We start from the raw sequence: 12,325 nt of genomic DNA on the forward strand, positions 1-12,325 counted from the left end.
CTATATACTATCTATATGGATAGATATGTATATATTACACACACATATCCATACATATAGATCTATATGTCTAATTATCTATCTATAGATATATGTGTGTGTAATATCTATATCTATATAGATCTATCTATATACTATCTATATGGATAGATAGATATGTATATATTACACACACATATCTATAGATATAGATCTATAAGTCTATTTATCTAGATATATCTAGATATCTATATATAGAGCTATCTATATACTGTCTATCTAGATAGATATAGCTGTATGTATTACACACACATCTATAGTTATAGATGTATATGTCTAATTATTTTTTTCTTCCTATAAAAGATGGAGTGGGAAGGGTGGAAGAGTCAGTATGCTCCCTCTTTAAAAGGGATCTCAACTCAAGGGAGAAGGAGGGTGTGCGGTGTAGGGTGTAGAGCCAGTGGCCGTGAAGAAAGGACCCCTGCGCCCAGTTTTTCGAGAGTTATGTCAGATGCATCCGAGTTGGGGGTTCGATGGCTGCATCGCACCGTTTTTCCTCTGAGGCTTCCGAACACCTCGTTGTTTTGGAACTGCCTCTGAACACGGACCCGGAGAGCCCCTTCAACATGAGAACTAGCTACCGAGTGCCATTGTCTTGTAAGGCACAGGCAAAATACATTTGTCCCATTCTAAGCCAGTGGAAAGGTAGCAATTAGTGACCTTTTAAAATGAAATGGGAATATGGGCTAGCATGTGAACCTGTGTATCTGAGCAACCTATTGTAGGTCAGAGACCATTGTACCTTGGCACTGACCCAGGCATGCACAAGCAGGATTAGGCTGTGTCACAGCACTGTTTATTGGCCGGGATTATCCACGGCCGTTTCGGAGTATAAGTGGAGAGAAAACAGCTGTGGTAATTGCCATAAATGTGCAAAACTCTGGAATATCAATTGGATCCCAGGCTGCACGGGCATAAAAACAGATTAGCAAAAATTAAACACTCGATTCTTTTCGGACTCCGTAGCGCATGGTTCAGGTTCAGGGTACTGACAGTGGGGTGGGAAGGTGCGTTTTGCAATGGAGTATTTCAGCTCCTCATGAACTAGGTGTCCTGCCTGGTTTTACCTGCAGAGCTCAGTCTCATCGCAACTGCTGAAATGAGTAAAAGCGAGCAGGATGTGGCCCTAAAATCATCGCACTTGGTCTTGCTGAGAATGACTGGAGTAGATGGATAGTCTCACGGCAAAGAAAGAGAAGTGAAGTAATCCTTTTGACTGCCTGCTTCTTCGTAGCAGCCTGGCTCTGGGGCCTGAATAGGTGCAGGGCGGACGTAAGGAAATCTGCCATTCCAGGCATATTTCTAATAGTGACAGCAATACTGGATAACTGTCTGAGGAACGAGCGAGTGAGACGGCGTGTCAGGCTCAAAGGAAACGTGCATCGAAAGAAGCATCATGTTTTAGGATAGCAGCCACAGTGAGGGTCTCTGTTTGCATGCAAACAAAATGGGCAATTTATGGTGGCTGGGATCATGGTTGTAGAAGCAGCATTGAGACGTGCTCTTTAACCTTTGGGATTTTGATTTTTCTCATTTGTAATATTCTCATTTGGCCTCTACAGCACAGCAGCATTGGAAAGACCCATGTTAGGAATTGCAAGCATATGAGTAATGCAGGAGGGGGAACTAGATGCAAATGATGCTTTTGTTTGCTTAGCCCAAATTCACAGCTTCTTAACAAAGAAAAGTTTGGGGGGAAAACACGGTTTAACAACTCCAGCGGGTGGGGGAGAAGTGCAGGGGAGTGGATAATCAGGTTTCAAAAAGCACAGGGGACAAAATTATCACGTGCCAGCACATTGAAGGCATCAGCCAGATGCATAGTATGAGGGGAGCCTGATTAAAAAGAGAATTGTTTCTTATTATAGAAATGACTGCTTTAAATCTTTTTTGGCCAGCTTATTCAGCCAGACTTTTATGTTCCTTTAAAAATAGTTTTTGAATATTGTACACGTGAAATGAAAATATAATTCGTTTCAGTACCGTTTTAATTAAAAAGTTACGAAAAAGGCTTTATTAGAAAGAAAAAAAAGGATATTTTTTCCTATAAGAAACTAATTTCATTCCAAAGTCTTTGACCAGCTCAAGAAGGAAGGATATTGATATCATACATTAATTAAAAAGAGTTTAGTTCTTTTAATTCAGCGTCATCTTTTAATTCCCCTTACATCTTCATTTGCCTGCAGTGCTAAATCTTTTCGATTTATTGTTTAGCAAATGATAAGAGAGACCATCTGTAACCTGCACGTCTTAGATTTAAACACCCCCAAAATCAAAGGTGGATTAACAGATGAATCCTGCTTGCAGCCTTTTGATTATAAGCTCCTACCTTTGAACTAACAGTGTTAGTATTTGTTCGTAGGTGAAAACTACCTGGTTGGCAGGGCTGAGAGCAGAGCTGCAATCCCTGATGCACCTTCAGATTTTACTGCTTCAGGTCACACCCAAGAAGTGGTTGAAATGGTCCCTACTATATTGGTTAAATCTGTGTCTTCCAGCACCATCCAGCTTCGTGGGTTTGTCGGTTCGTAAGTTTGGGCCCCAAAGATGCCATTACAGTGAACTATTCTGACCTTCTGGGTAGTTGAGGACCTGAGCCAGTCATTCTAGCAGCAAGCCCATCATTTCTTTTTGAGGGACTAGTGGACTTCTGGAATGAGAGAGTCCTGGTTTAAATCCTAGAGGTGATCGGGAATCCATCACTTTCTGAAATGAAAATGAAATCAGTTGCATCCCTCACCCCACCCGCATCCCTCACCCCGCCCTCAGCCTTCCTGTGGGCGTTAATTTACCTTATTAATTCACTTATCTCTTTTCCCTGCCCTCAGCTCTGGGATGTATTGCAAGAAGGCACGGCTTTCTGCAGTCGGGTAACCCAGCCAGTGCCAGCTCTCCTTTTGCATACAACCATGCCCTAAGTCACATCATGGTGAAGTGAACAAGGCTGCAAGGAGCCTTTTTGTTGGGCATTTATCTGGAGCCAGGATAAGAAACCTTTGCATCCTAAGCCCTTCTTTTAAACTAAACATTTCATGGAAATTGACTTCAGTGATGAGCTGTCAGGGAAGCAGCTGCTATATTTTTGTGTGTTTGTATATTGTATTTAATGGCTGCCATCTTGGCTGATAGGCAAGCAATTGAACCAGTGACCTTTGGAGCTGATGCATGAGCTGTTACAGTGGAGTTAAAGAATCAAAGCTCCCTAGCAGGTCAATAATCGATTTATGTCCTCATTGGATTGGGCAGTGGGGGAGGACCTGAATCTTCCTTCCATGGATTACATGCGTCGTGTCAAAGGATGTTCTAATGCAACACAACTTTGATCTCTAGTACTACTGCAACTCAAATAATACACAGAGTGCATCTACACGTGCGCTTTAATGCACATTAGTCTATTTTAGTGTGCATTATTAAAGTGTCACATAAACAAACCGTGCTTTTTAGTTAATGCATGTTAAAATAGGCCACTGCACATTTTCCTAGTACCTCACAGTGGAGGTACTAGATTTAATGCATGTTAACTAAAGTGCATTAATGCACATATAGACACACCCATGGTGTCCAGCAGAAAAAAACCTAGATTGTTTAATATCTGTAGTTCACAAAAATATCTTTGTCTGTGAAGTATGTACTTTCCCACATTGTCCAGAATAGGTTTGTAATATCTGCTCTTACTTTATTATTAATCACCTTATTTTATATTCATAGACTCATAGAAAATGAGGGTTGGAAGGGACTTCAGAAGGTCACAGCTAGTCCAACCCCCTGCTCAAAGCAGGACCACCCCCAATTAGATCAGTGTCAGTTGTACTTCTTGATGCGCTAAATCCACACTGAGATTCCGGGAGGAGTTCTTCAGCAAGTGGAAGGAGATGGTTGGCCGTGCCTCTGTAATTTGCACACCACAGCCAGACTTGTCTCCGTTCTTGAAGATTGTCACTTCAGAAAAAGTCTTTTCTGTTGAAATTGGAAAAAAAAAACACAGAAAAAGTTACTATATTAGTATGTGCTCACTACCCCCCGCCCCCACCATGCATAATTTCCTTCCAGAGTTAAGAGGAGATCACATCCTTTAATATCACAGAGTTGCATGAACTTCTAGGGGTTGAAAGCTACAGTAAAAAAACTACCCCTCTACCACTCTTTACATCTTAAGCTCAAAGCAAGAAACCATTCTTGGCTGGATAATAACTAGGCACTGTTTGTTAGAAAACAAGATGGTGATCCACTGCTCTTTCTAGTGAGAAACTAGTCATGAAAGTATAATGAGCCAATGTAATCTGCATTAATTTTGGCTTAATTATTTCAAGCTTTTCTACAATGAATGCATTTGGTCTTTGTGAAGAGTGGAATAGAAGGGAACACATGAGTATGTGATAGAGCAGCATAGAAAACATGCTTTTTTTGACCGTCTTTACTGGGAGCTCATTAGTGGTAAGTCAGCAGGTGTAATAAAAATGGCTCCTTTTCAGCTCCCAGAGCAATGCTTAGTAGTGCAATTCTCTGATGGAGTCATGTTCTGCATAACTCAATAGTAGATGGTTGTTTTTAAATTAAGTTTTGCAAACTTAGCTTTAACTACAGTATGATAAGTGCATACCAGTCTGTGAATGAATATCTAACCAGAAAATATGTCCATTGATTGATTTTTATTTTTATTTATTTATTTTCAGTGGGCACTTCTACAAGAGGTGCTACATTGCCGTAACAGCAAGCTACTATGCCGTGGCTCATTGCTACGGTGACATAGTGTCTCAGGCCACGAACCGTGACAGCGACCCTACTGCGCAATAGCAGCTAAAAAATACTGTACTGCAGTAGGACTGTGCAGTAACAATTGCGCAGTCCACCGCACATGTAGGTGCATCCAATATGAACAAAAAGAGCAGTACGATTCATATTCTTTGGAAAGAATGGGTGCTGACAGTGCAGAATTTTCCTTGTTTTCATGTCTCAATGGCTACATAAACCTTTTCTTCCTCAGTAATAAATTTAACCTTAACCCCAAAACCAAAATTTTTTATGTTTTTGAGGCAAAGCGTTTGCATTCGGTACAGATCACCCAATGTTTACTCTTGAGATTTCTTGCAAAAAATCTACTTACATTTTTAAAACTGTTTTATTATAAGAACAAAACCAATACAATTCTGTTATAGAGTTGATAGAAATGTTTTATGCCTGTTTGATATTCCTAACTCCTGTTCATTCAACAGTGCTTGATAGAATCACTGGCTTCCCCTCTCCGCCCCTGCTGAACTGCAATCCATCTATTGAACTGTTGTTAAATTGTAGTTCAGCAATGCCTAAAAGTTCCAACTCAGATCTGCAACCAGTATGCAAGGCATACAAGCCATGTGCTCAGACAGTTTGCGATCTAAATAAATCAGCGTGTAGGTGATAGAAAGCAGGAAACGTTAACCAAATTCTGTACAGCCTCCTGAGCAGTCAGTTGTTGCTGTCTGATTAAATTAATGCCAACCTTCATTTCATATTTTGAAATATTTAGTATCTGGCAAGATACTTTATTAATTTGCTCCAATTCCTGTGTTCTGTTAGGGAAAACTTGTGATGCTTCAGCAATGAGTAACACATCAGCAACAATTAATTTTAATTTTCTGCTTATTTATCTCCATTCCCACACCTGGTGTCTCTAGAGGTGTGTGTGTGTGACTGACTGACTGAGTCATGATGGACAGGGATTGAGCAACTGAAAATGGAGGGGAAATTGGCAGGCCGAAGTAAAATTGTTCTTGGTATTAATCTCTGTCAGTGCTTTGGGTCTGTAATTCATTATCCATAGAAGCAGATTTTGAAATTGCATACCATTTCATCCCAAGTGAAAGCCTCGTCCGTGTAGTACCACTCTACCCGGTCACATCCCATTTAGATCTGATGAAAGCAGCGTTTGACTTGGTTAAATGAAACATGTTCAGCTTTGAATTCTTATATCCTTGTATTGGAGTTCAACTGCTTTGGGTAGTTAGATTTCAGCAGCAATTGCTCAAGCCAGCAATTTCAGTATGTATTTGATAAGGTGGCTGAATCTCCCTTTACTATCTTATCTACTGAACTGGAGCTGACTCAGTAATTCAGACACGAAATCACCTTGTAGCATTGGCTGGAAGGCAAAAGCCACTTATGTTGGGAAGGAGGAACTGAGAGCGTAATGGATGGTGAAGTTTGAGAGAGCTCTAAATTATGCTGGTGGTTTAAAATTTAAGTTCCTTCATCATTAAAATAAATTAAGGAAGAGTTGCAGTCCAGCTGTTCCAAGGTGATTTTTTGTACCATCAGCTCTTAAGATCCAGTTCTTCATCTCAGCTTCATACAGGAAAATTGTCTCACCCAGCCCTATCACTGCTTGGCTGATCATTTCCTGCCTATGCACTAGGAAGAGCAGGCTTCCCATTTCTTCACTTCTTTGCATAGTGAAGAGTGTAGAACCACTTGAAGGTTTCTATAGAAATGGAATAGTTTTGGTTCTATCATGTTTTCTGCACAAATCGCCCCTTTTGCTTATTTTTTGACTTGTCTCTTGCGAAACCTAAAATAAAGTATATCATTTAGTCTCAACTGATTAAATCAGTTCAGAAAATGCAGCATTTTAATATTTGTGGCATAATTTTAATGTATATATATTTACAAGCTTTGTGTACCAGAAACTCTACAGAAATGTCAGAATTTTATTCTTTTTCATATCTAAACCAAATTTTGATGTAGCAGGATTACAACTAAACAGAGGGGAATGTCAGGGTTTTAAGGACTTGGGGTGTATACAGCAGTTTTAAGATGCAGGTAGGCATTTGACTAACAATACTTTATATGCTCTTAATTGACTAGGCCAAGGACATCCCTTCTCCCATGATGTTTTAACTATAAATTCCCTGTTCCTTCCTGTTATTTTAGAAACAATGCAACAGACACCTATATTTTATTGCACAAAGTATGTATTCTGCACTACATGGCTATTTCCAAATGGTCTTGCATTGTGAAATTGTGAGTTATCCTATAATGGTTGGAGGAACAAAAGTCTCCCATTATAAAAACCAGAAAATTTGTATCTTTTTTTTAAAGACAACCTAGCTTTTTTACTTCCAATAACATGTTTTTGGGGGGGTGGTAGTAACATGATAAATAAAAACCTATTTTGTCATAACAACTAGCTATTAATGTTTAATGCTGGTGGTGGTAGTTGGCAGAAGAAATAGAAAATTCTTATTACTTTTCACCTCTTCTTTTCTAACTTTGTTAGTGACGTAGATATAGTAGCAAAAAGCTTGGCAGTGGTTGCTGATGTGCCACTTTGGGCTGTATTGATGCATCTTCTGTGACAGCCGTTGCCTTCTGTCTGTGCGCCCTGATTATTCTCTGGTGAATTATAAGAGTCAGACTATCTTTATTATTATTAGTATTAGTATTTTCTTTCTCATGTCATCTGTCTTCCTCTGTTTGTTCAGACAAATAAGTGATCACAGGGAGTTATGATCTGTTTTAACACCAGCAGGAAGGGAGAGAGGTTATGAGACAAGAGAGACCTCTTGTTTACAGGGAGTTATTTTTGGTAATTAGCCATGTGTAGAGGAAGATGAGCCTCTGCTCGTAAAGTCAAGATGCCATAATTTAAGGGGATATGAATGGAAGTCTAACATTTGCCTAAGCTGGTAATATTAATCCTCTTGCATTTAAAAAAAACAAAAACAAAAAACCTAACAACCCTGTGCTTTCGTTGCAGGAAGTAGACTGAACAAAGATCTGAGGCATTATCTCAACCAGAGGTTCCAGAAAGGATCTCCAGACCACGAGCTGCAGCAGACCATTAGAGATAACCTTTATCGCCATGCTGTGCCTTGTAAGTAATAAAAACAATTCACCTGGGGAATTTTATGTAAAAACATGAAATACATTTAAAGATAGTCTTTTAAGTGATGGTGTGCAATACTATGTGGGAGCCATGATTTACAACAACGAGGTTCTTGCCTCTAGGGACAGTGGAGAAAAAGATGTGCATAGTGCTTGGGTAGATAGGGGGCATGTCTACATGTGCGTTAAGATGCTTTAGTTAATGTACATTAAATCTGGTACCTCCATTTTGAAGTACTAGGAAAATCTGCATTAGCCTGTCTTAATGTGCATGAGCCAAAAAGCACATTTTTAAAGTGACGCATTAGCCTATTTTAATGAACATTAACTAAACAGCATGTTTTTAGTGACGCTTTAATGCGGATTAAAGTAGGCAAATGCTCATTAAAGTGCACGTATAGACGTGCCCAGGGAGTACTTGATTCCTTGTGGTAAAAAGCCTGTGGATTGACTGAGATAAGGAGCATAATGGATGGATTACTCTGGAATGGCTTATCGTAGAAAGGACCAGAGGGCAGTTACGGCTGTCTTGAAAGGGAGGGAAGGAGAGTGATTGATATTGACATCGAAACCACTTTGTTCTTGGCTTCTGATCTGTTGGTTTTACTTTGGAGCAATCGGATATTAGGCACATATCGAAATTCCATCACTTAGTAGCTACTTGTCATTTACCAGCGGTGGGAGACACTGTATATAGAATTGAATAAATGTTTGGTTTGGGAAGAGTGTTTTGTGCAGTTGTCACGTACGGTCTGTTGCTTTTCCCTCATTATTACATTAGTGATTAGAGCCCTTGAAGACGAGCAGGACCTTTCTTTCTTAAGATTGACTCTTTTCATGATGGTGATCAAATTGTATAATTGCAACCCTTTTTATGACATCACAGCTTGTTACCATGGAAACTGGACACTGTCACTAGCAGAACATCATCCTTAATTCAAGTAGAAAATAAACAATAGGAACAACTTGCATGCAAAAAAGTCAACCAGAATAAAAAACATGAGAAGTCTAGAAAATTCCTCACTGAAAACTGACATATTAAAGGTGTATAGATGCCTATAATAAATTAATGGAGTCTTTGTCCCAAATGCGGACTGGGCCTGGCCTTTGTAGAGGGTATGTAAAGTTTGCCAAATATTTCTTATTCATGTCCCTCGGTTTGGCACTTCCCAGCTTCCTAAAGGGGGCTGTGTTACCAGATAAATACATCTCGTTGACTTGAATATTTTCAGCATGTATTGCAAGTAATGGTGTTTTTCCAAGACGGTGTGAATAAAACTTGAGCAAACATCCAGATTTTAGAACATTTTTACCAAACATTTTAGATTTTTTTTTCTTCTTTATGCAAGCAAGAGCTGATTTATCCTGACAGAGAAGTGAGGGTGGTTGCCATTAAAAAGTCAACACTTGCCAGCAAGCACCGTGTAATGGTAGCTGAGATAGATTGGTCTTTTCTAAGCCCTTGCATATAGAAAATCTGTGTAGCGACTCTTCTCAAATGACAACCTAATTGCACTCGTCTTATTTTGTCAGTGGGAAAGCATGGACTAAAGTACTTTAAAATACGGTGTATGGGTATGAAGAGTGAACACAGATTTTTTTTTTTACTATTATTGAACATTTCCATTTTCAATCTTGTTACCTTTAAATTAGTCTTTAGGGTTCTAAATTGCCTAGCTGCAATTTTTTAAAGGGCTACTGAACAAGATGCATTCCAAGCGCATGAATGCAATTTTAGGCTTAGCTGCAGAGTCCTGATGCTAATATCCATGTATCTATGCTAATAGCCCGTGTATTTCCCCCCCCACTTACAGTCCAATTTCAGAAACGGCAAATAAAGCAAATGAGCATAAGTTCTTTTGAAGCATTTTCTGTGTTGCCAAGGTTACATTTTGTAATGCTTTCCATTTGATTCTTTTCTCTGATTTATTGAACTTGACTGTGAGCTAAACTGCTTGGACTTACCCAAAGCTTTGTTTTAGAATGGGGGGGGGGATAGGCTTCTGCCTTTTAAAAACAACAGGAAAAGATGCATTTTGTGCTTGCATTAATACAAATATCTGTACTTGTTTTCCTTTTATGAAACAAATAGGAAAACCTGGAAAGTGGAGTTACCTATCACGTAGCTCTGTCCTCCAGTTAATTATAAATAGCACTTAGCTTTGCCTCGAAATAGACAAATTTGCCTCGAAATAGACAGTATTTAATTTCGTCTCTATATACAGTAGAAAAGGGATCAGCCATAGTTCTGGGGCATGATGTCAGTATGTACATGGCAAATTTGAATGCAGCTACTGTACACATGGTGGCTTGGAACATTTTTTCAGGCCCAGAGATTAATCTAGCTGCATACTCTTACATTTTTATTCCTCGGTGCATGTGACTAGTAAATCCAGAGCTCTGGGCCAATCTCTGGTGCTGATGGATTAGGAAGTCTTGTATTTTGAAAATGGAATTCCCTGCTGATTATGTGGTAAACACGCTACGAGAGCACAAGGTCACTCAGACTGAGCATGCCTGAACTGCCAACTGCTTGCTATTGCACCGTAACGCAAGGACGAAATGAGTGACAATTAATTAAGGTGCAGCAGAGATGCAGGGTAGAAACCGGTTCTTTCACATGAATCCAAAGAGTTTGCTACAAAAATGAGAGCGATCCACCTGCCTCAGCTGAGGTTGGCACGCTTCAGGCTGCAAATTTTGCTCCAGAGCAAAAATAAGTGGCTTGCATTGCACAAAACTGCACCCAAGACTTTTTGATCCTCCCGTAAGATACCATTGGAGAGGCTGTTGTGAGGAGACAGCCAAAGTGGAAGAACGAAACGTATCTATAGCTTGATTGAGTGAAGGAATGAGGCGGGGGTTGTTTTTATGCAGATTAGCAAAATGAGGTAAAGGTGGAGCCTCTCATAATCTTTATCTTGACCGCTGACTTGTAGGAAAGCAGCAAGCTGCCTTTCCCATCTCTAGGATTTTGCCACGGGTTAGTTGAACTGAGTTGTGAGTGTGCCTCTTTCTCCCTAGCGTTGGCTGGGCTGTGCCAGTGGTCCCGCTGGCACTTAAACCCGGAGATTCCTGGCTGGAAGGTCTTGCCACTTCACTTGGGGTCAGACCGAGTATCAGTCTAGGTTGCAAACTAGATTGCAAAACGATCTTGAGATGTTCTGTAGCGGTTTGCTCCCATCATGAGACAGAGCACCGCATACTTGAGTACCACTGGCGTTTTCTGCTGAAGAGCGGGTAAGGCTGGATGGGCTGGGTCATTTGCCAGCAGACCACCAGGCCTGCAGCCCCTCGGTCTGGTGTTTCAGTGTAGGTGGGGAAGTGCTTCAGTTCTGATTGCTCCAGATTCAGCGGTGTTGCTCCTAAGACATTAGGCATGTTGAAATGAGCTGTCAGAAAAGCACCTCAAAGACTCTGGTGTTGGATTCAGGAATGCTCAGTCTCGCCGGGGCTGGACTTGATGATCTTCAAGGTCCCTTCCAGCCCTAACATCTATGAATCTTTTTTTTAATGAAGAACTGCTGTCATTGGCGGGGCATCAGTCATAAAGCTGAATGGTCTTCATAATATGCATAGAAGCATTTAGGTTGCATACTTAGCATATGTCTGTGCTTCCTGCATGATGACTGTAGGAACGTCACTGAGATGTGTGCCCTGTCCAGGCCTGGCAAATGCTGGCAATGAGGCAACAGTGCATTTGTAGGCCAGCCATAAGCACACCCAAGGCATGCTGTGCACGGACGCTCTGCGCCTCTCTGCAGTGGCACCATTGCCTTGTTCCCAGCATTTGGCGCATGCAGACGTGCCCCATGCATCCCAAATTCTGCCTTATTTTTAGTTGCTAATTTTCCTTAGAGAGAAACAGAATGGCTGACAGGTTAGCTGAGCTACTTTCCTTCATAGGCAATAAATCATGGGCTTGTAAACACATTCTCAAAAGCCTTCCAGAAGTGCCACGTTCCTTATTATCCCTGTGCCTTTTGGACCATTCCCCACGATACATGTGGAATCCCAGTTTCTTAACAAGAAAAAGGTGCAGAAAGCAAACCAGGGGCAGGCCTTTCTCTACCACAGCGAAGGTAATTAATTATTTTTCATGATCCGTCCTAGTTTACGAAAAAAAGTTGCAATGTTCACAGTAGCCTTATCTCCTGTGAATGCCTGTAGAGATCAGCTTCATCACACTGCATCCTCCTGGGACTCTTCTAATTCTAGCGAGTGTTATTTAACATATTTTCGGTGCACGCTTCCAGTCGCATTGAACATGAGGGCTCAGCCTGCATAAATTAAAATGAGGTTTTTTTATATATTCATTGTGCAGTAAATAGATTGAAGAATACCTATTCTTCAGCCAGTGTATATCAGTGAGCAATGTGTTGCTGGTACCTGAACCATCCTGCAGTCATCTGAAGTTTGCAGGGAG

The 12,325-nt window shown here is 40.5% G+C and overlaps 1 protein-coding gene across 15 annotated transcripts in view; it reads left to right on the plus strand.

The window, feature by feature from the left end:
- The window catches only part of MAGI1 (membrane associated guanylate kinase, WW and PDZ domain containing 1), a 402,777-nt gene that overhangs the window by 214,402 nt on the left and 176,050 nt on the right, over window positions 1–12,325 (plus strand). For all 15 annotated transcript variants that reach the window (XM_090022950.1, XM_090022949.1, XM_090022947.1 and 12 more), the window contains exon 2: window positions 7,772–7,888. In XM_090022950.1, the coding sequence (XP_089879076.1) occupies window positions 7,772–7,888 (117 nt within the window). The remainder of the gene's footprint in view (window positions 1–7,771; window positions 7,889–12,325) is intronic.

The sequence above is a fragment of the Crocodylus siamensis genome, chromosome 11 (genome assembly GCF_052110815.1).
Source record: "Crocodylus siamensis isolate JL-2025a chromosome 11, ASM5211081v1, whole genome shotgun sequence".
Taxonomy (NCBI): Eukaryota; Metazoa; Chordata; order Crocodylia; family Crocodylidae; genus Crocodylus; species Crocodylus siamensis.